Raw genomic sequence first — 25575 nt, 5'->3', positions numbered from 1 at the left:
TTGTGCTTGTAAGCACTGACATCTCATTCATTATTTTTCTGAGTGAATTTAATGATGAGAGTTGTTTCCTATTGTTAGTCTGTCATTCAGGCATGAGCATCACTGTCAATGGCAATGAACACAGTGGAGGAGTTATCGTCGGTAGTAGTACATCGCCATGCGGCACGAAATAGGGTGTATGAATAGGATTTGGGCTTACATTTGCGGACTGAAATCTGTAACTGGTAGAAACAGTAGTAATAATAATAATAATAAATAATAATCTCAATCGCATACATATAATAAACTTAGACTCTTCAGACCCAAACATATATTATTCATGAAGTGGAAAGGATTCTTCGCTCTACTCTAAAGTACACCTCTGGACCAGTTTTGTCTGGAGCCTCCTCATGTTGGAGTGCAGAGGTTTATCTAAGAAATGCGATGGCGGATATGACGAGCATGTTCCAGGAAGGATGTCTTGAAGGAGCAAGGAAATTAAAACTGACACCTTAATTTGGTCCGCATTCCCCTCTATATAACTGGTTCCGTAACGGCAGATCGTCACGGCGGATGAAACAGTGATACGATACAACCGTCGACGCAGGCCGACGGACGGCCGGACGGACGGAAAGCATGTTCGCCAACAAGCCCCCGTTGTCGGTAATAGTTCCTCGTCCTCTACCATTAAAAAAATGGCTTGGTCCTTATGTGAGTCAACACTGTCGGCAAACTCAGCTGGAAAAAGCTTGTTGGAGCCTAAAAACGACGGCCCATACGACAGTGCAGCTTCGGAAACAACCATGAGTTTGTTATGAAGGTCAAGGTGGCTAACAGGGACGTCGTCAGAAAGGAGGTAGGGGCCAAGGGGGGGCAGAGGCACGGCATTTTACGAAAAAAATTAATGGCCACTGGCGCAGTGTTGTTTGTTCTGTAGGTTTTACCCTAATGCACTCTCGCTATGGGGACTGCATCCAGGGGTCGAACGGTGTTAAGATCCGTTGTCTGTTTACACGTGGCTGAGAAAGTTGGTGAGAAGTTTGTGCGACATAAGTAGGGAAGGTGATTTCACGGCGGGAGTTTGGTGAGAGATTTGGAAATCTGCGTGTTAGGGTTTGGTCGAGGAGAGGGAAGATGAATGTGATTGCTGGATGAGTGGGCTTGAGGAGGAAAGTGGCGAGTTGGTTGTCGAAAGACTGGAAGACTAGGATTAGGAGAAGTTTGGAGGCTCCATGGAATTTGATGATAAGAGGCATCGTTGGTGTGAAATCGACGGCACTCACAAACTATTACTGAGAATGCGACGTCAGAACGCTATTCGCTGTTTTTGGGGAAAGTTTTCCTCTCTTCGTCTATCTCTAATTTCGTAACTGCGGTGGGGAACTCACGTGCTGCTGTCCGACTGGCCTGCGTGGAAGTGGGTGCATTCCGAGATGTCTCTGCTTGAACCTACTTCGTGTGATATGAAAGATGCGGAAGAGCTCCTCCACGCAGTTACTCTACGCATGAGCGGAGGAGACCCTTTGGATTCATACCTGGACTACTTCAAGGCTCAAGGACAGTCGCAATGTACAAACGTATGGTCCAAAGGAATAATCGCCTACCGGTGCCGCACCTGTCAAACAAACGATTCTAGGTGTGTATTCATTAAGCCTTTTCCTCTTCCTGCCTATGTTGTTCTGTTTTTTTTTACTAAATCGAATATAACTGAGTATGTCAAGACCATTTTGATTTTTGGACTTCTCTTGTCCGAGTGGTTCGTTATACCTATTTGTCTACTCTCAATGAGTCGGATGTAGAGAATATGGGGTTTCGTTTCGGATATTACGGAAGAGCGTTTTGCAAGACTGGTCTCTGGCCTGCTTGTGCCACACGGTCATTTGCAACATGCCTGATGGGTTGAAACTGGACGCCTTCAATCCACATGGCAGTAACATTCACACCATCAACTTGATCTCTTCAGACCATGATATCTAGCTTAAAATTACTGGCGTGTTAACGTGTTCTGGTTATCTGATCATGCTTCTCCTCAAGATGGAGAAGGCGGTAGGTTCAAAATTTACATGTAGATCTTCGTGCTAAATCATGAACCTGTAGCGTTTGTATCTAATAATCAGGAAACGTCACTATGAACCGTAATCATTTGTCAAGGTGGGATGCTAACAATCTGATAGGAATGTCTAGAGACTCACACTTCGTGATTCTACTAGAACGTCATATTCATGGAAGGGAGGCGGTTATCAAAAAAAGATCGCTTACGGTTCTTATTTCATTTTTGTCATCATTGGGACATTTCACATCTTGGGGGGGGTTTGAATATTGAAATACAAGCTATGTTGACTAAACATTATGTTGTATTTTATTTTAATTTTTATGATACGTAATGATTTTGCACAAAGTAACTCCTTGTGTCCACTTTAATTCTTTGGTTGGTGTGTAGTGCAATATGTGTCGTGTGTTTCAAGAAGGGAAACCATTGGGATCACGATTACGGTAATCTATTTCTTTCTTCAGCTTTCCTCCATGTTTCAGTTTTGCGAGAAATTATTCGGCCTTTTTTGCTGAGTGTGTTTTAACACATCGATGACTTTTCAATGAGGAGCACTCTACGTTTACTTGGGGCTCAAATGTACACCAAATATTCCAACTCTTTGTGTTGAGTCGCTTACAAAATTGTGAGCCTTTTCTAGTTTACATGTGATGCTCACTGTGTTAATAGCCAAGCATAGTTATTATGGTCATCATCATCGTGCTAGAGCTCGAACTTATTTTAGACATTCTCTGACGTTTGGATGAATCCAGTTATGTATCATAGTGAATCTGGTGGATGTTGTGACTGTGGAGACCGGGCTGCTTGGAAAGAATCTGGGTACGTTTTATTAGCCCTTCTGTAATTCCTTCGTGGCTTCTTTATTAACGTTAATAATTGCATTACATAATTCTTCTAATTGCTGTTATTCTGTGAATCTTGAGTACTTTCTTATTGCTTATCTATCATTTGCAGGTTTTGTAGTGCCCATCAACGTGTTCAAGTGTTAGAATCTAAGGTGAAAGATGAACTTTTAGAGCCTACACATTTTGCCGGTGAGAATTTGGCTTTATTTTTTTTATTTTCATGTATTTACTTATTCTATATTGGTTATTGTGTAAAGCGTCAGCTTGTCATTGACAATATCACACTGGCATATTACAAAGTATGTTGTTCATTTGAATTCTTTGATCCTCACGATGGACATTGGTAAGCGATAAGACTCAGGACTAGGGTTGGGGAGACAGTGTCTAAAGTCAGGTTCAGTTCATGGATTCGTAGTAATTCTTTGATATTGTGCAATAATTTGTGTAAGCTTGTTGGTGCTTTGCAGTGCAACATGTGCTACGAGAGCTACTTGCTTGGGTAAAGAAGCTTTTGGATAAGCTTTTGGATGATCTCAACGCAGAGAAGACCGACTTGGAGGTCTCAATGGTCATGTTGTATTTGGAGTGGTCGCAGAAGGTTGGGCCATCTTGCTTTCTTTCGCTCTGATTCATATTGTTTGTGGCATCATTTCTCCACGTGATAAATTACTTAGTTACTTAGTTCTTCTCGGTCTATCAATTTCTTTTCATAAAATCTGTATGTTTAAAATCACATTCGAGTTTTGAATGGTTTTCTGAGATAGCTCTATTCTGTATTTCCTTCAATTCTATGAAGCCGAAACTTTGCTTTTTCTTTGAGGATGATGTGTTGCACCAGTACCGCTCAGTCTCTCGACAGTGGTCTGTTGCGATTGATAACTGACAAACACTAATAATCGTGGCTTTTCGAAACTTTTCTGCTTCGATATGACTTTCGACTTAAGTTGTCATACTGTTGCACGGCAGATTTGCGCTGTGGACGCGCTGCGCAGTATTGTTTGTTATGACATAGTACATTATAAAATTCTACATCAGGTACGCACTTAAGATGCTATGCTCATGTTCTAGGGCTATTTCTGAGTCGCTGCTTTTTGAAATTGTATATTTTGCACCTTCTGGAGACACTGGTTAATAACATCATTGACAGTCCACTGTCTGTGTTCCTTTGGACTCTGTAACCGGTTGAATGCTTGTCACAGTGGTAATCGAAAGATTTTTTTAATCATTTAAGGTTCTTATTTGTATATATCCTGAATAATTAGCATATTGAAAAGTTGGTGAGACGTTGTAAATTATGGAATTGCGGAATCATGCCGATTGATCTTGTTGTGTTCGACGACACGGCCATGAGTTTTGATCTGTATGTTTACTATCTTTGCAGACTGACGCTTCAACGTCGCCACTAGAGTTTTTGTTGGATTGCTTGGGCTGGATGCCAGAGAAGCTTATTGAAGCGGTATTGTAACATGCACTTTTAAGCGTAGTATTGGAATGAGATGGTCATGAGAGCACAGTATAGGTTTGGAGAGCTTTCTGTGCATGCATTTTCTGTTCTAGGTGGTTGATTCGAAGAATGTTTAAGTAATTTAGCAGAACATTTGCGTACACCTTCATCAGGTTAGTATGTCTGTCCAGCGACATGTTGATGAGTTTTTTCCTCGTACTGGGTAAAGTCTGCAATCCGGGGAAAAATTCTGGGTGGTCTTGAAATCAGGAACTGTTCTTTGTTTGACTGAGATCATAGTGTATGTCTATGTGCAGGAGACAACTTTGTACTTACAATTATTGTACAAAAATGAATTTAAGGATCAATTCTTAAGTATCCTAAGAGTGAAGTATGAGAACATGATTTTCCTTGCTATGGGTAATTCACAATATATGAAGAATTACACGCACCTTGACACTAACTTAGACAGAGGTACGTGTTTGTATCTTGTACTATTACGTTAACAAGTTCGAGGTTTGGTGTGCAATAGAAACCCTCCTGTTGAGTCTTCCCCTGGATCCTTCAGTTTTGGAAGTTACTATTATTGTTATCATTATTTCTTCTCTCTTTCTTTCTTTCTTTTCCGTTGAGAGCAGTGATATATATTCGAAAGATTCTCCCGGTGAGTATAGAATTTTATTCGAGTACTGATTATGGGTTGCATTCACATTGTTACAGTCAATTTATCCTTTCAATCCACCGATAGTTTTTAGTTCTCTTGATAGATTTAATGAGTTGGTATTGGTGAGCCTTGCTGTTGATGCACCTACAATCTCATCTTTACTTTAAGGAAGTATTGGCTCATATAACCTGTATGTTTTCAGTAATGGTGCAGTTATTTAATGATCCAGTCTTTACAACTGAGCTCATTCACAAATACAGTTTACTCGAGTTATTTATTGGAGTCTTTCGCCGAGTAGTGGATTGTGCTGCCGAAAAGTAATTGCTTTTTTCATCACTTCTCTACTGTTGGTATTTTAATTTTTGCTAATCTGGTTTAGGGAAACGAATAATTACTTGCATGGTATTTGATAGCTAGTGTAAAACCTGGATTCTCTACCTAAAAAGGAATCAATCTGGATATTGGGAGAAATTGCTCTATATTTGATCAGGATAAGTTACATGGAACGAAAGATGCTTTTTTCATCAAACTAGAATAGTTAATACATTTGGATCTTTTGCCTATTTATGAGTTTTCGATTGCCCATTACTTCACTAATGTTTTCTTGCTGTTCAAATCTTGCTCAGCCCGATAGACAATATTGTTGATCACGATGCTATCAAATGCAAGGTGCGCACTGCTGCCGATTCAAGGGGATTGTTTTTGATGTCTCATGATGTGGCTCCTGCTTATAATGAATCGTTTGTGTAAGCGGTAGTAGTTGTTGGAAATATTTATTTGGGTCCATATGTGACAGCATCGTTGTGAATGTAGTGCTAGCTGCTTTTCTTTTGGCCATTAATTAGCGATTCCTTGTGGAGGAATTCGTGTTTAGTTTGATGTATATCTTGTTCTTCAATTGAGACAAGTTCGGGATAAATTTTAATTATTGATGGCCTTGTGAGAACCAGGTTTACCTCCGGCCTCAAGGTGATTTGCGGTTGATAGTGTCACACGATGATATTGCGGTTCACATTCTCACAAACGAACCAGAGCTTTTCCCACATTTTCTCGGTTTACTCGTCAAGTTGCAGGTTGGTTTAGTAATTTTGTTTCTAATGTGGAAACTAGTGTAGATTGCTGGATATTGAATTATACACTATTATCATGTTCGGGAAGTAGTATATCTGTTTTCTTTCTGGTCCCATTAAATTGAAAGTTCTTGGAATTCAAGTGTCTTCATGATGCTTTTCATAAAGATCCTTGTGGCCCCAGCTTGTGTTCAGAACTAGGAGGCACGCTGATCTTTAATTTTTGATAAATGAGTTTGAACCTTGATATTTGAGGTCACGCTAATTTGATGACGAGAGATTGAACTAGCTTTTTTAGCATAGATGATTTACATTCAGGTGTTTCTTTTGTTATTTACTTGAATTGTGGAGGTAGGCCAACTTTAGAACATTTGCAAATCTGTCTGTGCAGTGGATGAATTCATATGATCTGTCATATGATTACGACTTTGACAACTCGTGGACACTTGCGATCCAATTGGAGGTTTGCAGTCTTCATAGTATCTTTTGCTAGCTCAGCTCTTGGTATTAGATAGTCTTTCTGACTCAGTTGATGGAGGTCAGTCCACTGTGGAGAGTATGTAGCTGGTTTGTTACTTTGTCAACCCTCTGTTATGAAAGCGTGATAGGCTGATGTGTCTATTGTAGATCTTGCATTACACTTGATTTCATATTCGGTCTTCAAATTTGTTTCTAAATATTATTGTGTGGCTGAATTGGTTTGTTTTATGTTATGCAGATGAATAGCATGGCAATAATATTCCAGTTGATCTCACGTTGTTATCAATCTCCTCTAGTTAGGGAGGAAGCTCTCATTACGGCAGCTACATACACATTCAAGGCCTTAAAGCAGTATTTGGCACAGGTAAGTTCATGCCTGGTATTAGTTGCTTGCACTATGTATGGTGTCTTTCCAATACTGGTACTTGGTTTTATTTCATTTTTATATATTTGATACTATGGTTTAAGATTTGGTATTTTCTAATGTATTGTGTTAATTACTGGCTAAATGTGGTTCTAAAACGAATTCATTTACCTGAAGAGCATGTTCATGTCGGGTTACGGCTGTGCAAATGGATTGCAGTATGAGTGTCATAGTAGGCTTGACCTGTCGTTACGCTGCGCTTGAATGTTCGAATCGGAAATAAGGAAGCGTGTGGAAGATGTCTGTAGGCTATGAACACATCCAAATCAGTTTCGCTGCACATACCGCTTCACAGGGCATTAAGTGCAATTTTACAAAAGCTTGTGCTCTTACCATGGGGGAATTACGAGAGGGGTTTTCTCACTGCTCTGAAAGAAAAGGGTGCCTTCAATTTTAGCGAAGATGAGGTACTGCCTTGCTGTGCTATCTCCTTGCTTCTGTTCGTTGAGCTACTGCAATCACTTGGCTGCATACAAGTGACAGCTCTTCTCATGCAGCTTAGACACACCATACGCTCAATACAGTAGGAGATGCATGTTGTTTCATCACGTTTCACCAGCTGTTGTTTCTATGTAAATGAGGAGCCACATGGAATGCATATGTAGCTGCAGGATTTCGTAAACTAGCCACAACCAGGATGGTTTGGTTAATGCAGAGCTTAAAAATTTAATCAATTTTATTTAAATGATTATGTTACAGGTGCTGGCTCTCATGGATCATCCTTTGGCCATATCCGTTTGGATGGCTCAGGTTTGATGACTAACTTGTGCCTTGCACTTTGCTGTTAATCTCTGGTTCATGTGGAAGTTAGGCTTTTGAGATTTGCCGATTATTGCTCTTTGAAAATGAAGTACAGTACTCACTGTTTCAGGTTTGTTTCGTGGTTGTAGATTCGCGCGCAAATGTGGCGAAGAGCATCGGAGGAGTTTAGTCGTCTTGAGCTCATTTACAGAGGGAGTTTCTGGCATGACCAGTAAGAGAACTGTCTACACTTTTTACCTTTTGGTGTTATTCGTGAGAAGTACAATGGCTTGGATTTATTCATGGAACCTTTTCTGACAACAAAGAGCTCTTCTTACAGTCTTTTGCTATCTGTAGAAAATGATTTAGTGCAACTTAAATAGCACTTTGTCATGACTACATCGTGAATGCTTTGTATTTTATTTGAATGATAGCGATGCACAACAAGAGATTATTGTTCGTAAATGACTATTTAAATTATAATAGTTAAGCATTTTCAATGTTAATGGACTTGCAGGTCAATGGATATGGATATATTACTTCTACAGTTCTGCACCGTTGCTTGTGAAAACTTGCAAGGAACTATCTTTATAAGGATAGCGGAGCGATTCAATGTACCCTTTGGAACGCCTCTTTTAGTTTAATTTGTTCTAATCATGTTCTCTCTAGGCCTAGGGGGTATAAAAGGAACTGTGCAGCGCATGCTGATTGCTATTTATGTTGCGCAACTAGCATCACTGTCTGCATGTTTATTTATCTGTTTTATTTGTATTTTAATTTTCTGGACGGTACAATCAGGGATTTGTCTTGACTTTTGGTCAGTATCATTTAAATCAGGAAATAGCATTTTGGTTTAGTAGATTGAGGTGTAGCAAGGGTGCGGCGACTTATGATGATATTCTTTGTGTACCTTGAAAGTACATGAAACATTTTTGCGAGCTAATTGTATTGCTGCTAATTGTATGTTGGATTTGCTGCAACAGTTCAAGGACATGACAACATCTCGCACGATTCCTAAGCTGCCAATCCGCTATATTACGCTTCTGCAAGATTTTATGCGATTAATTTTGCTGGTAGGTTCAGCAGTTCTGTTACCAATGCCAACGTTAAGTTGAAGTGACGTTTTTTATACGTTCAAGTGACGTTGTTTATACGTTCAAGTGACCTTGTTTGAATTTGTAGATTGTGCGTGAGCGGCGCAATTTGGGTCGGACAGAAGAAGATGAAGCACAAGATAAATGTCTTCAGTATGATGTCATACAATGGTTGTGTGTTCGTGATCAGACTTACTCGCAGGTATGTCTTACATGAGTTTTCGCTAATATTTTCAGACGAGATTTGATATGATTAATCGAGTTTCCTGATTCTACTCTGGCTTATCTCTTTAGCATACAATCCTTATTATTCGTCTTCTCGTCAATAACTGTCGGCGTTCTAATATCTGATTTCAGCTATGTCGAGCATTGAGTGCCATCCCCATGAATCACCAGAAATTGAATGCGATGTTGGAAAAAGTAGCTGTTTACCACGAGCCTAAGGTCTGTCTCTCAAGGCACGATGTTCTAATGTGTTGTATTGTTCTGTTGCTGAATGTGAACATTGGCTACACAAACCATGAATATATAGTGGTAGTTTTTTTATTCGACATACTTGGGATTTTACAGCATTTGTAGTCATAATAGGACTTATGGTTCTGCCATCCAACATTTTTATTCGATTGTCCAACTGAGTGTTTGAGGTTTTACACATTAATATATTACAGTAACCTATGTACAGTCGACCAAGCATTCACATTGAGCTGGCAGGTTGCTGATCGCGGGTATTATCAACTGAAGCCTGAGTACTGGGAAGAGTTCGATCCTTTGTTTCCTCACTACTATCTCAATGAGTTGGAGGAAGCCGAGGTAGGCTACGCTTTATTTAAAACTCTGTTATGTGTTGATAGTACAGGCCAGTAACGTGTAAGAATCGAAAGGCATTTATATCGACATCTAGGCATTATGATCATTGAAGACCACAGGTTGTGGAATTTGAGAGCTGTATGTGCAGTCTAGAGTTGTGCATGGCAGGTCCTAATGCAAGATTTATCTTGTTGGAGCACGACTGACATAATGACTTCCCGTGCACCAAATTTTCGAGGCCGCATGCCAACTACAATTGCGAACAAGGTAACCTACATGTAGTGAGTTCTTGTCTATTCAGGATAGGGCTGTGAAAGTTGGGAAGTTGGACCATTACTGGCGCATTAAAGCACCATCAGCTGCTGGTGCACCGTACGATCGGCTTTCTGGTCTTCTGCATACAAAGGTACGTAAACTTCGCAATGAATTTTTCGTCTAACAGCACATTCAGCGGTTTTCAACATTATTTTTTACATGCAACACTTGATGTCGCTTGTACACTGCAGGTGCCTAGTTGATGCACGTTTGATAGTCAACGCTTTGTTTCAATATATTCGTGAAGTACCCTTTGTATTGTTGATGAATTATTGTGTGATGTTTTCAAATTAGGCATGTCATCTGTTTCTGCTGAATGTGCTGGATGAGGTGAGAAAACTAGTTGGAAAGGATGACACAGCAACAGCTGGTGAAGCTTTGGGTGTAACTGCTTTGCAAATGATGGCAGTTCTGGTTTCTGATTCGTGTAACAAGTTCAGGTTAGTTTTGTAATTTTCATTCGAATTGAAGTTGGACGAAATGGATGTTGACATGTTTCTTATTCGAATTTTGTGGGACAAGACGGCCGAGTGTGGATATTGCTCGGTCAGGTTCCTGGGTCTTAGATTACCATATTTAGTTCTTGTGTGAGTATATTGTTTGGTTATTATCATCAAAGCCAACGTGCTGTCAAGATCTTGCCTCAAGCAATGCGTGGTTCCGTTTCTGCAGGGATGCTGATGCTAAGGTCCAGTTTCAGGAGCCTTTTGATGAATATTCTACCGATGACATTTTCATTAACATCTATGTGCGGATTCGAATACAAGGTGGACCTCATCTTAGCATCTTTCAGATGCTGCAGGAGATAGTCCAAGCTAATCAGTGCACGCGTAAGTGGCATATAGACAGGAAGCTTAAATCATCGCCGGCTTTGCTTTTTCACAAGTCAACTTGACAAGCACTGTGTTCTTTGATCTATATTGTTTGTGGTTGAGAGTATAAACTTCTTTTTAAGTGAAGGTGAAGTTGGTCTCTGCTGGAACTCACATTGTTTCTTCTAACCTGTTCACTGTGTGGCATTTGACAGGCTTGGTGGATTCTGTTCGCCATGTTCTTGAACTCTTGTGTTCTTCGACCAATGAGAAGACTCATGCTGCTGAGGTAATAGCCTTAGTCAGCGATGATTATTTTGAGTGTTTTTGCTCTATTTCCTCGAGTTGAATTGTCCCATACTACATCTGCGTACATTATAATCTACGTCGATTATATTATCGTGGTTCTTTTTGGGGCTGAAGAATTGGTGGGTTTTGCCATTTAAGGTTAATGCTTGTGTGGATTTTTCTTTTTGCAGGTTGATTCTAAAGGTGCTGAAGATATGCAGCGCAGGCTACGGAAAGAACAGCGTCAGAAGGCAATCCTTGATGAGTTTGCTGCCAAGTGGGTTATCAGTTCTTAATGTCTGCATTTAGTATCTTATAAAAATGATAGTGGGAGTTAACTGATGTTTGTTTCGAGGTTCATGTCTTTTTTAGCTTCACATGTGAAGAGATTGAATCGGTCATCCCTCTCTCTCTCTCTCTCTCTCTCTCTCTCTCTCTCTCTCTCTCTCTCTCTCTCTCCCATATTCACACACCTACAAATCCAGACGAAGAGTGATAAATTCAAGCTACAAAGTACTGTAGTTTTGCTGAACATGTTCAACATTGCTACCTCGATTGTAACTTATTTACAAGACAAATATCTTATTGTGTTTTAAATAATTTTTGATCAGTCAATGTTATTCCTAAAAGCCATAACAGAAGTTTGCGGTGGTGTCTATTTACGGCCGCTTCTGAACCAGGTTTTCTTCTTGATCTATGTGAGGCTGATCGAGGGATGCTTTTAATGCAGACGAAAGGCTTTTATGGAACTTCAGGATGACTGTGATGATGACGAAGAATTTGAAGATGGTTCCGAGATGGACGTCTCCAATACTGTCGACGAAGCTTCGTCTTGTAAGACTGGGACTGTTTCTTCTTCCGGAGCTCTTGCAAAATCTGTGGTTCCTATTGCTGAGACTGAATTTTTGTCTATGGAGACGTCATCTGAAGCTAAAGAATGTGTTCTTTGCAAAAGGAAGGTATGGGATGTTCGTTCTGTTCTATTAGCCTTTTATTCAGAGGCCATCATATTCCTTGGTTTGCATTAGTATTCATTTGAAAAGAATTGCTTGTGTGTGAAGTCAATGGCTTTCAGGTCTTTGTATGCTCTTAATATTCTTTGTTTGCATTCTATGACTTTGACAGGCATTGTTGGATGGTATTGCAGAAGGATGATAAAAACTCTTCACCGTGCTGGATTGCGTTAGTGCAACGGTATAATTTTCCGTGCCAAGTTCTGAAGAGAGCAGAAAAAGTAACTAACACTGGCGAAAATACCCTTGTTAATGACGGATCTTCTCATGGACTGGGTTTGAATGGTGGCCTCGATCAGTTGATTACCGTGGGATACAGCATTGAATCAGGAAATGCAACTTCGATTGATTTATCAACTGTAGACCATGTTCAATGTTGCGGTCATCAGGTACTGATTGTGTTCGACTCTCAGGACTTGTCTGCATCTCTTTTGTTTTCACTTTGGGATTAGTCTATTTACGGAAACCACGGTCCAATGTTTTTGCGATGTTGGATTGGTTTGATGGACAATTGGGTTCACATATCCACTTTGAAATAGAACGCTTAAGGAGTTGTTCAGTGTTAGAAAAGCATGGGCAAGGCAGGTTTGGTTGTAGCCAGTATTCGGTTGGTATGGTTTAATTTGCAGTCAACGACTTGTGGGTTGTAGCCATCCAGTAATGGTGATGGCTTCATGATGTGCTCGTCATAAATGTCTTTGGCTGGTTTTGCTTGATTCTACTTAAAATATTTTGTGTACTTAAGACATCCCGTTTGGTTTGAAATTTCATTTGATCTTTCCTGGGTTCTTTTGAACTATTTCCTACTCGAACAATCGGTGCATTTGATAACAGCTTTATTGAGGATTAACATTTTCATTTACAAATCAGATGCACTATGATTGCTTCAAAGGTCATATGAAGACTTTGCAGATGAGCTATCATCCGGGTGAGTTTTCTGACGCACTCTACCTATTGTGCATCTATAACTTGTATACCATGTGTTCATGTTAGTCTATTTTTAGTTTATGAGTTGGTAAATTATATTTTTACTTGTTGAGGTTCTGATGAGTCGAGCTTCAAAGCTAGTGGAGACATAATTTTGTGCATGATAGTTGTTAGTGTTGTCATCTGCATTTTGTGTTCATTTTTGTTTCAAATCTTTCATGAATGACCCTTGGATTTGTCTCTTCTTTGGGTGTTGACTGATTCTTTCAATCTTAGCATATATTTAGCGTACTTCTCAATGAATTCTCTGGTTTATTAGGGACTAGTCATTTTTTAGCTGCATGGGATATGTATTTAGTGATTGCATGTCGACTCGTATTATTAGGAAATGGTGTCGCGGATCCTTCGATTTCTGAGTTCTCGTGCCCAACTTGCCGGCGCTTAGCGAACATTCTTCTGCCAGATGTGGATGCATCCATCTCATCTAAAAGGATCGACTTGCACGACGATGTTAAAGGGGTGGCTGAAACAAGACAAGAGTGGAGCGGGTTTTGGCAAGCAAACAATAATCTCAAGAGCGCTATGGAATGCTTTTGTCATCAGGTACGATCTTGTCATTTGTTGCTTCAGACAGAGGTATTAACGTTCGACATGAATTTTTTTTGCAGTTCTTGTGCTCAGAAATGTATGTGGATGTGCTGAAAGTGTATCTATTATGTAGTAATCTATTCTATTTATGATATTTTGCAGTAATATTATCATGCTAGACAGCCTTTTGGACTGATGTTGCTGGTTTTGTTGATTCAGATGTTGAAGGTTCGCAAGCAATCTCCAAATCTTCACTTAAACATATCAAGTGAATTTACAATTTCACAGGTAAGTCTCATGGACGTCTTCCATGTTGAAGTTCTTGTAATACTTATTCCATGATGAAGTTTGACTATGTCAGTACATCCTTTCAAACAACGACTCGCCGCCTGATTGTGGATTTTTTATTTATTATTATTTATTTATTATTTATTTATTATTTATTTATTATTTATTATTACGAATTATGAATTAGAACTGGATGCAGTCAATAGTAGATTCAAAACTGTATTCGACTTGTCGGATTCAACTGATTATATTCGAAGCTGAAATCTGGACGTTTCTGTCGTGCATGAAGGCTCTCTGGGAAGAACTTGCTCTGAATGTTGTTCACTGCGAAGTGGAAACTAGAGATGGCTTTACGATGGCGGAATCGTCGTCTTCATCATCGGCACCAAGTAAGAGATCAGAGGAATGTATTTGGGGGGGGGATTCCGCTCACTGGGTAGCCTTGCGAGATCTCGGAAAGCTAGCCATACTTTCCAACACCTTGCCAGATGCAGGTGAGAACTTCCTAAATGACTACTGAAAGGTTTTTCGTCTACTTCAGTATAATGTGGAATATGTTTTTATTGTTCTTTGGATTTTTTTGGATTTTATTGAATTTTTTATGTGTTCGTTTGACATGGTTGCTTCGTTGATTAGTTTCTTAAATTTAAGAATTGTGGCCAAATGTGTATCTTTCCTAAAGCATTTGAATTCGTGTTCAAGTAGTTGCATATGCAGTATATATCTTTTCACTTTGAATCTCGACAGTTTGTTGCTTGAAGTTAGCTGGGCTTTTCTGTTGTCCGCTCTAAATGTCGCACTGCTTATCGCTCTGCGTAGTTTCGCATTTATGGTTCAAGTTCTCGGCAAGCACTATTCATGATCGACACTGACTATGGTTTATTTTAACAGTGCAAGACAAAGGCCAATGGTTCAATATGCTGCGGCGTAGCCTTGGATTGGTAGGCAGGAGAGATAAACTGTCAGTCGCAGATACAGCTACAGAGCCCTCACCTGTTTTGGATGGGATGGATGAGCTTGAGAGGACCATTCGGGAAATATTCCCTCAAAACCCACTTGATTTTGTGGAAACTTCGGAGCTGCCGGAATCGGTAGATATTTCCATCGATTCTTTTCACTGCCAGAATGAGACTGCAGGAATTCAAGAGGACTCAGGATCTTCCCCTTTATCATGCCACCTAGACATGCAGGAGGAAAGTGAAGAAGTGCTGATCCATACAAATACAACTCAAAGTGAGCTCTATGAGGATAACAAATATAGTTCCTTTGTCGAACTTAATCACGGCTATACATATAGCAGTAGACCAGCCGCTCCAGATCCTATTGCCCCTGATCCTCAACAAAAGCATGTGATCTCGTTTGAGGATGCAAAATTCGAATATGAAATGAGAGAAGGAAACACGATAGGTAATTATTCGAGTTGTCGCTCACTTCCAGAGCGAGAGGAAAGTATCTTACCGGAACCTCAAGATACCTGGATGCAAGATATCTTGAAAAATGGCATCTTTACAACTGATCCATTCAGGCTGCTTATCGTCCTCTTAATCGTAAGTGCTCTCAGTCGAGCACAGCATTGTTAACTGCTTTTTTCTGGACATCTCAGGCAAAATTTTCACAGAGATTTAGTATTGCATTCTGCATCCAGTATTTTTTACTCATTTTCAATATTATGCTGTGCAGATCTCCAAGGGACAACCCAGTAGACGCACTTTGCTTTTTATGGTGAAGTTCGCGTATACTCTGGCGGTTTTGCAGACACAAATAGCAGTCACTAGGCTGGATTGTGAAGGGTCTGATGTGAAGAGCCTTGTTCAAAGAGCATGTCTCCCATTTCTACGCAGAGCTGCTATTCTGGTATTTTGTCTCATCTTTTTGGTATTATGATTCCCTTTTTCAGAACTCGGCAAGGTTGACTGGTTGTGATTGTGATCGAATTGTTATTAATGTCATTAATTCAGAAGGTGCTGTTTATTCTTTTTGTCAATGTGATCTTCCTGTAACGTCTTCAGAATGTTGATCCTGACCACAGTTCACAAAATGAGATGTTTAGCCTTATTTAAAGTCTGCTATTTATGTGTGTTCTCAGGTGCAACTTGCTACTCGAGAGTACTTTAGGGGACAACATGGATTATCAGGTACGACATGAAGTGGGTATACTGCAGTTTATTTTATGTTAACGGTAGACTTGAAGTGCATCCCCCAATATCAATATTTGGATTTAATCGATGGCAACGTTCTAATTGTGGAAATGCTCCTTATTTCCAGGGACGAAGGCGATGGACTTTCTCAGTTTACAGCTGGAATTGCAACTTCCAGATTGCGATCTTATTCTTCAACCTTATGGTAACCAACAGTCTCTTTTATCCTGATTTCTTTGGTACTGCTTTTTTCTTTTCTTTTCTTTTCTTTTCTTTTATTTTTACATCTGTTGAAATTCACTCATGCTCTTGTCGTATTCAGTTCTTGGATGTATAGAAATTGTAGTGTAAGGCACCTTGAAGAGTGTTGTTTGAATTTGAAAACGGTCGTATTCATTCGTTCATTTTTATGCTGTTTTGGCGCAAAAATCCAGGAGCAACAGAAGCCTTGACAACTCAACTCTTAAGCCTATATCGTCGGAATAGATCCACGTTTGAGCTACGCAAAGTTCCTCGCAAGACGCTGCTTCACAAACTGCCTCGTGTATTCCAGGAATTGTTGTTGGAGAACATTCACAACAAGAAGAAATGTGCTGCTTGCGGGGAAATGCCTACGTGAGTTCATTCCTACTTCTTCTGTTCTCTTTGTACTTCTTGCTGTTGGTCATGAGGTCTAATGGTTTTAGCGATTTGGCCGTTTGTCCATTCGACTGCAATACTCCGTAAGCGGATAGATTAGTTTTTAACCAGACACACCTGTTACTCGGCAGCCTATCAACCAATACTGATGAATCTACGGTCTTTTGTGCAGGGATCCTGCAATCTGCCTCATTTGTGGAATGCTTCTATGCTGTGGGTCTGATTGCTGCAGAAAGAATGGGATCGGAGAATGTTCTCGACATGCAGCAGCTGGTATGATTTCACGTACTTAGAAATGATTCTCACTGAAGTACAAGAGTAGCAGGCAAATTTAGTGTCAAGTTCGACATTAGGAATTAAATGATGTGGAGGATTCAGGTGTATTCTACTGCCCAATTTTGATTAAGGAATAGGACAATCATCTGACGTTGCTTGTTCTTGTTTCAGAATCGGCTGGTGTAGGGATATTCTTGTTACTCCGATCTACTCAACTCCTGCTGCTCCGGAATAATAGGACTTGCATGGGGCTCTCTTTATACCTAGATGTCCACGGAGAGGTTAGAGTCTTTCTTCCTCTTTGAAGCATTAGTGTCATGTTTAGTTATGATCTAGTTTGCAGTTTTTGTTTGGTGTGAGATGTGCTCATTCATTAATGCGTGCTGATGGTGGTATGTCTTAAAAGCCTGCGCAGGAAGATTTGTATTTGAGGAGAAGTCAATTGTTGTATCTGAGTGATCTCCGTTTGAATGAGGTAACTATCCCGATCAAAAGTAATGCATGTTGTGTAGTTTCAGTAGTGTTAACCTTACGTCAGGATTGGTTTTGCAAATCTGTAACTTATCAGTTTGTTTACTTCGCAAATTTACCGTTGCATACTATGACTATGATCCTGTAGGATTTTCTGTTTTAGTATTCTTCTCTAAATGGGCTGTTCTGAGTCAATTTTAATTCATAACGTTTCACAGGTCCGACGACTTTGGATGACCGCAGCTTTTGACTACGACTCCTACATACTACGAAATTCTCAATCCCGACCTAAAGTCTATTAATCTTATTTTTTATGCTACGTACCAAAAACAGTAGCATTGTTCATTCTGGTGGATGATGACGACCCAATTGCGTCTATTTTTTCCGGTCTAACCCAATGAGACTTAACATGTATATTGCGAGATCTTACCTGTTAATGGCTTCTGGCTGGGGTCGTAGGTCTTTGCCTTGAGGTGAAGTCAGAATGAAGAATTCCGGTTACTCTCTCTGAAACGAAGGTTAGTGATCGGGAAACCATTTTTCTAGAGTATAGCCCCTGGTCTGACAAATCCCCATAGGTTTCAAGTGATCCCCTCCCTTTAATCATTTATTGAATTGCGCAAATGCAGTCACATAGTTTTGCAGCCAGAATTTAGAAGGCTCAGCAGCAAATGGGTGGCAAACCTCGTTTTTGCCTCACCAATTTCATTTGTGACGCACTCATATGTGTGGAAGTGGTGTGACTAACAGCCATCATGTAGGATTGCGGTGGGGTTTAGTTCAACTTCTGGCACTCATTTGGACGTGAGCCAACAAGAGCTTGTGTAGGATTATGGAAGTGCAACTCGCAGTTATCAATCATCTTTGCTCATTGCAATCATCACAAGTGCTAGCGCAATGCCTTAAGAGATAATTTGTAAATTGCTTGAATTGGTATCATTGTAGTATAAGTAATTTTTTTCTTAGATATACTCAGCGCCAAGAGGCGTTAAGGTGCTCAAATGTGAGAAAGTTTAAATGTAAGAAAATGCGAAGACTATGCAATAAGAACATGACCAATGCTGAACAGTACATGGGAATTGACCTCACTTCCAAGAGAATACTTCTCTTGCAACTTGATCAAATTACTGCACAGATCGAAGCTATTACCAAGAGCTAGTATGAACGTGTTTGGTATAGAGGATTTCACATGAAACCACATCAACAACATCTAGTCCAGAAAGTAATTCAACAAATATATATACTTTTACTTTCATATAGATGTTTTAATCATATTGGAATGTAATACAAATATGATAGATTTATTAAAAGCAAGACTAGAAAATGAATTTGATGTTAGCAAATTCGAAAAGTTGAACTATTATTTAAGAAAAAACTTTATAATTTGAATTAAAGTAGACCATTATTATACACCAAATTAAACTCATTAAAAATGGAACTCAAGTGCTTCATTGTAGAGAATTGCAAAGCTATAAATATGTTTATTAATTTGTACATCAAATTGATTAAAGTTGCAGAATTTTAAAATACAATAATATTATTAAAAAATTAAATATAATCCCATACTAGGCAGTTACGAAGGTATACTTAATATTATTGATTTTAGTTATTAATTTGACTTGGTAGACAAAAAAACACATGAAAAATATGTTAAATAGTGGTAAAAACAAATTATGGCTTATCTAGAAAGCATATTAGACTTAAAGTTCTACTTTAAGAATAAATAAATTGTACTAACAAATCTATTAAAATGCAGCAGAGAATAACAAAGCTTAGTAACTCTAATTGTTTGTTATTGTCAAAGGTCAACTTGATGTTTTAATACATAAAAAAATGCTAAAATAATTTTAAAATTTATGAAATGAGCAATTATACTGAAACATATTACAATATTTATAGGATTTTTTTGGTAAGATGTACAAAACTTGTAAGTCATCATATAAATAAGACTTTAAGATATCTATATATCTATATATCTTGAAGAGGCTCCATCTACCCAAGTGCAACGTTTCATCTTCAACACAGAATTGAAGTAAATGTGACCACATTCTAAAGCTATAGACTCGCCTATTCTGCTGTAAGATGTGGTTGCATCGGTGGCTAAGGACAATTCCTTTGCCATGTTTTTAATTCTCCAAGAGAAGCAAAAATTCATTGCAACTCCCAGTGAAGCGTATGAAATGGAACTGCATTAATGCATATTTCTGGGCCTCACTCATCTTCTTATCTTTTCTATTCTTTTTCCTTACAGCTTCAAATACTGACTTCTACAGGTCACTTTTCCAGCATGGCAAAGGACCTGTCATGTAGGCAACGGAAAGAAGCCATTTCTTTCCCACCATTAACTTCCATAGTTTTTAAAACGGTACTGAGTGTATGAGTTACTTTTCTAACTTGTTTCTACAGATTTCTGTGCCACTTTTCTCCCTTGCCTACACTTACGAAGTTACAGAAGAGCTTGAAGTTAGTCATTTGGACTGTAGTGAAAGGACTTGTGACTTAATGGCTACGTCTGAGGTTCTGCTCATTCTGTACCAGTCCTTAAACACCACAGAAACTGGGGCTGAATCGAATACGTTGGCACGAAGGGTTATGAATGCTTACATGATGTGTATTGATGCGTATACCTTGAGATGTGTCTGCGATGGATATGTTTCATCAAAGCATGAAGGAGTGGTTAAGATTTTATGTGAATTCAAGGCTACGTCGCCAACAGAAGTATGCAAATAGCGGCGCAAAGAATGCAATATTCATCTATGGAAGGAGAGTCTTCGACAGCCCCAAGAGCACAACCACATTACATCAAAATAGTAGGGCATATATTCAGCTTTGCAATTAGTCACTAGATTCATACTTGCTCTAGCATCACTGGGGTCAGCCGAAAACCGAAACCATGGGAATTTGCAGCTTTTCCAGATAAATTGCTGTCACTTCCTAAAGCCAGGGAATCTTGCAAGCTACCAGTAAAACCTGGAAACCAATTAAAGGTTCTCCTTTGTGTACAAGCCTCTGTTCATTTGATTAGGTCTATCAAAGTGTACCTTAAAGTAAGTAGGAAATTACTTTTTCATGATATGCCTCAGCTACTAGTCGGTATACTGAAGACGTGGGATGCAATGAATCGAAGAAGACATACTTGGACGCATCTGTACATGTCCCTACACTATCTTTATTGCAGAAGCCAGCTGTGGAAAGCAATCCCTCTCCACAACATGCGCGCCTTGCCTCAGTGTAACCTGCATATAAATTAAGCATATCATGTCGAACAAATGTGACCTATTGTCAGCTCATTTACACAGACTACGAAAGTTTGACATTGGCTAAGAGCTCTGAAATGGATGTCGAGAACCTGAGTACAGTGAGAACCAATGTCAATGCCAAAGCCATTGACACTGTAATGTGTAGTTCTTTACCGTATTTGGTAGGGTTGTTGAAGATGTCGTAAAGCATGGAGTATGCATCCAGATACAGGAGCAGTGAACCAGAGAGGTTGCTCTGCCATTTTGGAATAGCAGCCGCGAGGTCTGAGTTGTAAGCTGATGCAATTGCATTCTGCTCCTCCACGCAAGTCTTTTGGTTGACATCTATTCCAAAGAGAGTTATTTGAGCAGGGATGCATCCAATCGGGGGGAAACCAAAAATCCCAATCTTTCGCGCTCCTGCTTGGTAAAGTTTCTGCAGTGGTCGGAGTGCGAAAATAATTATGGAAAACAATATTATTGGGCGAGGTTTATTGGAAACCCACACTGGTGAAACATTAATAACTAAGCCAACTACGGAGAACTTCGAAGCTTGCCAGTGAGTGAAGTAAAGGGAGAATATAAAGATGTGCACCTGCACGAACTCTGTCTGTGTAGACATCAACGCCGCGTTGAACTCTGTGGGGGAGTATGAGCTTTGCAGGGCGGGATTGACGAAATAGTTGAGAATGAAGTCGTTACTCCCGGAGCTTACGAAATACAGCGCTTGAGAGATGATTGACGATGACTTCTCGGGTCCAACGACTTTGGACAACTTGATTTTGTACTCGTCGAACATCTCGAGCTGCCGGGAAGCAGGTATCACGTTCTGGATATAACCAATAGACACCAACAGTGAAGTTTGGAACTAGAGTATGAAGGAGACGTCATGAAACACTGCCGGTGAGCAACACTGATTGCTAAGTAGTGAAGGCTATTGAACGTCTGAGGAATTACCAGAAATACCGAAGTCGTATCTAGGTAGCCTGACGCTGCAGATGCGAAATTTGTGCCGTAAATAAGATTCTGCCCCGTTGCATTTGGATGTAAATAAGGCAGCGACATCGGCAGACCCAACTTTGAAGCTACAGATTCATACACAAGTCATTGGCAACTCGTCATAATCTAGTTCCATTCTCTTTCACCAACATTGAGGAGTTGCAAGTGGGAGAACCAGCTTCAACCTATTGAAGTAATCCTGGCGTTAATGAAAAACCCCAAACACAGTTTCCAACTCCACCAACTAAGAGAGTACGCATCCTTGTAGGAAATCACCCAATCTGACCCATCCAAAAACTACAGGGCATCATCGCAGACCAAGTGAGAGTGGCAGTCGCAGAAGAGGGTCAAAGAAAACAAAGAGAAGCTCACCCATGAAGTCACTAACCATCCGACCATCGGTGAACCTCCCCGTAGGCGTCTTAGTATCAAAATCTCGCCCGTAAGGCAAAAAATTACTCTTCGCAATGGTGTTCAGGAAATTGTTATTCCCCACGTCCACTGTCGAATCACCAAACAGGATGATCGCTGGGACGTTCACTGCGGGAGCTGCTGCTTCGAAGCCTTGTACCCAAGCTATCAGACAGGTCAGCCATAGCACCAATGCGGCCAGCTTGTGGAGCTCCATCGTAAGGGTAGACAGCTTGAAAGCTACCCATGCTACACATGCAGCTTGGACTTCACTCCTCCTCCTCATAAACCTCGAACCCACATTGCAACCGTTGTGGTCTCTGGCGGGGTTTCATCAGTAGCAGGGGAGGCAGCAGTACTCACCATCGCCTTCAGCCATCTGGGTGAATCATAATTAATGAGGCCTGTGCCGTAGCTTTCTAGTCTGATCAAAGCCAGGTGGATGGATATGCGACCCAGGTGTGTGAGAAACAACACTAGCTGGCTGGCTCCACCACTACCACTGATCCCTCAGCCGAGGCTTCGTCGTGAAGCCTGGGAAATATCTGCTCCTCTGCTGTTGTTGCAGCTCTCAGCCGAGGCATGCTGCTGAAGCTGCATTAAGTGCTGGCTTGTTGCTCATGGCTCAATGGCTCAGGTGCAATTGAGAGAATTCATGGCGCATTCGCCGCAGCGCCCACTTCCAATCCTTAGCCCGATTCCTTTAGGATCCAGCTCCACTTCCTTCACTACTGCAGCTCTTTAATCCCATCTGGTTTGCATCTGACGTACTCCCTCGAAAGTATAAATACGTTCACTCATCATCTCACCTCCGGATCAGGAAAGACTGTAGACCGCTGCGAGATGGATGCCGGATGGAAGGATAGGTTGTTGGATTCTTTTTCACTTTGTGTGTTTAACATTATTTAGATTGAGTTAATTTTGACTTCATTATTGACTCAGCTCCTGCTATTGAGAGCATTAAATGTAGCCAGCGCTCTCCATGAGATTTACTGTAGTCTACAGTAAATACTGTAGCTATAATATTTGGAATGTAGTGGAGAGGAACTATTTATCCTCTTCCCTTTTTGTATACAAGACATAACCAAATGAATAGATTTTTATGTGTGTGCGTATTACTTACTACTACTCTTGTGTCTTTCTAAATATTTTCAACAAGTTATTAGCACGACTCTCTTCTATATACTATCACAATTTTTTTGCTCTAGTCTTGACTCTTCAAACCTGTTGCTATTCTTGCTCCATGTTTGTTTCATAATCTCATTGCAATTCTTGTTGGCCCCTCATACATTAATTGCTTGTTTAGAGCACTTGCTCCACTCTCTACCCTGCTTGCTTAAAATACTTGCTTCAGCTCACCTTCCTTAGTGTACCTCGTGCCTATTGCCAAATAGATGTCAAATTGACTATTGACTATTGTCAAATAGCTGCCATTGCTAATTGTCGATTGTTGCTGAACAACCACCGATCCTGTTGCTGTCGTTGACCACCAAGTGTCGTTGATCCCACTGCTGCCACTACCGTTGCCGCCGTCCTACTACTCCTCTACTGCCACAATTCACAACCTTGTTAAAATAAATAAATAAATAAATAAATAAATAAAATTTTGATTTTCAAGTTCAAGTTTATCATTTTATTTGACTTTATATTTTAAGGTACATTTTACTCAACTTTTCTATTTGATCTTGTATTTTCTTTATAAATTTATTTATAATGAGTGCTTCAACATCTTCAACTGCTTCTACTATGGTTCTAACTATTACCTGTACATCCCAACATTTTCAAGTTCTTTTATTTTTATCATTGATTATAAATGGAAACAATTATCTATAATGGACAAAAACGGTAAAAATAAATTTATTTACATAACAACTCTCAGATGTCATTATGTTTGAAGAATCTCCTATAATAAGTATTTCTATTTTTCTTGCTATCTGTTGGAAAGCACTTCTTTTTGTTTGTTGTCATTTTGTACCTGCATTACAACATCAATATTTGGAAATGGAAGATCCTACAGAACTTTGGAAGAATCTTATATCGAGTTTTGATCATCAAAAGACCATTTCCTTTCCACGTGCACATCATAATTGGACACATTTACATGTCTTGGATTTTCCAAATTTAAATGCTTTCAATAGTGAAATATATAGTATTGTCTCATAATTACGATTGTGTGGACAAAGCATCTTTGAAGAAGAAATGATTGAAAAAACTCTCTCTATATTTCTTCTTATATTTGCTGTGCTTGCACAACAATATAGGAACATGAAATTTCAGAGTTATTTCGATCTCATGTCTTATCTACTTCTTATGGAGAAGCAAAATGAGCTATTCTTGCGCAATGCAAAAGCTTGTCCTATTGGAACTACAGTTTCATAATCTCATGCACTTAATATTTCAAAGTCTAAAATATATATATATATATATATATATATATATATATATATATATATATATATATATAAACATGGGAAACATGCTCATAAGTATCAAGGTAGTCATAATCATGACCATTTCTACACATATAGAAAGAATAAACGTTCTACTATTAATTATAGTAGAAAAAAAAATCAAAGATATGTTCGTGCCATAAGTGTGGAATGATTGGACATTTAGCACATGTGTGTCGTATTTCAAAATATTTTATTAAAATATTCCAAGAAAATAAGAAATTTTGAGTTGAGGCTCGTGAAGTTCATATTATGGATGCATCCATGGATTCAATTGGTGCTGATGACTTAGAGGCTTATATGAATGATAAAACCTCTAATGATGAATCAAATAATTCACTCATTGATTCTGCAACAACACATACTATCCTATGGGATAGATGATTTTTTATTGAAAAATATTCAATTTGGCAAACTAAAAATATGATGACCATGGTTGGAGGAAATGTGTTTTCTTTCTAATAAGGCACAGTGATAGTAAAATTATTTGTGGGTTCCATCATAAAATGTAAACATATCATGTTTGCACCCTTAGCACCTCAGAGTTTGATTAGCTATTGAGATAAGTATATCAATGATTATCACCTCTCGACTATCATGTTAAATAGAAAAGAGGTTTTGATTCTTACGAAGAATCATAAAGTTATTGAAAAAGCTTTTACTACAAAAAATGGTTTATATCAAATTGTAATTCGATCTCCTATTATATTTAATTTTTTATCATCTATTACAAAGAGTCGTGCTTTTCTTTGGCATGGATGATTGAGACATCCAAATTCTACATTATTTAGAAAGATTATTTCATGTATAATTGAGTATAATTTAAAGCCTGCGGTTGTAGACTCTATGGAATTATGTCGTGCATGCGAGTAAGATAAGATGATTACTTGGCCTTCAATTTGGAAAGTCCCATAAGAATTACCACCAATCCTTGAAAGATTGTATGGTGATATTTTTTGTCCTAGTAATCCAATATCGGGACCATTTTGTTAGTTTTTGGTCCTTGTTGATGCATCAAGTAAACAATCACATGTTTCATTATTATCAATTCAAAACATGGTATTTGCCAATCTTATATCTATGATTATTTTTTTTCAGACACTTTTTCTTGATTATCCTATAA

At 39.2% G+C, this 25575-nt stretch overlaps 2 protein-coding genes across 8 annotated transcripts; one reads left to right on the top strand and one right to left on the bottom strand.

The window, feature by feature from the left end:
• Positions 1-837: 837 nt before the first annotated feature.
• LOC112286541 (E3 ubiquitin-protein ligase PRT6) lies at positions 838-18441 on the top strand. 7 transcript variants are annotated; one of them, XR_016504673.1, is made up of 42 exons: positions 838-1615; positions 2420-2472; positions 2782-2848; positions 2984-3063; positions 3342-3472; positions 3841-3909; positions 4256-4330; positions 4636-4792; positions 5185-5299; positions 5609-5651; positions 5933-6055; positions 6444-6515; positions 6771-6896; positions 7205-7363; positions 7656-7706; positions 7847-7929; positions 8215-8311; positions 8681-8770; positions 8880-8993; positions 9149-9235; positions 9503-9601; positions 9900-10004; positions 10208-10353; positions 10586-10743; positions 10941-11014; positions 11205-11290; positions 11744-11972; positions 12161-12415; positions 12897-12954; positions 13417-13556; positions 13761-13829; positions 14119-14323; positions 14721-15376; positions 15510-15683; positions 15916-15964; positions 16095-16172; positions 16402-16582; positions 16779-16879; positions 17054-17163; positions 17298-17357; positions 17572-17871; positions 18104-18441. XR_016504673.1 is itself a non-coding variant. In XM_090252921.1 (41 exons), exons 1-41 carry the CDS (start codon positions 1413-1415, stop codon positions 17653-17655), a joined length of 5112 nt encoding a protein of 1703 aa, XP_090109047.1. In that variant the 5' UTR covers positions 838-1412; the 3' UTR covers positions 17656-18441. The 7 variants fall into 7 exon arrangements, 4 of the variants coding, with proteins under 4 accessions (XP_090109047.1, XP_024384263.1, XP_024384261.1 ...); XR_016504672.1 differs by having other exon boundaries at positions 13339-13556; XR_016504671.1 differs by having other exon boundaries at positions 13339-13556; positions 17289-17357.
• A 1709-nt stretch (positions 18442-20150) lies between these two features.
• On the bottom strand, positions 20151-22389 carry LOC112286433 (GDSL esterase/lipase At5g03820). The gene is made up of 5 exons (XM_024528313.2): positions 21964-22389; positions 21550-21677; positions 21188-21421; positions 20767-21028; positions 20151-20589 (listed from the first exon to the last, which is right to left on the bottom strand). The coding sequence occupies exons 1-5, from the start codon at positions 22286-22288 to the stop codon at positions 20396-20398; spliced, it is 1143 nt and encodes a 380-aa protein (XP_024384081.1). The 5' UTR covers positions 22289-22389; the 3' UTR covers positions 20151-20395.
• Positions 22390-25575: the final 3186 nt, after the last annotated feature.

The sequence above is a fragment of the Physcomitrium patens genome, chromosome 9 (genome assembly GCF_059467195.1).
Source record: "Physcomitrium patens ecotype Gransden chromosome 9, ASM5946719v1, whole genome shotgun sequence".
NCBI classification, from domain to species: domain Eukaryota; kingdom Viridiplantae; phylum Streptophyta; class Bryopsida; order Funariales; family Funariaceae; genus Physcomitrium; species Physcomitrium patens.
This window is presented reverse-complemented; position numbering and strand designations above follow the sequence as displayed.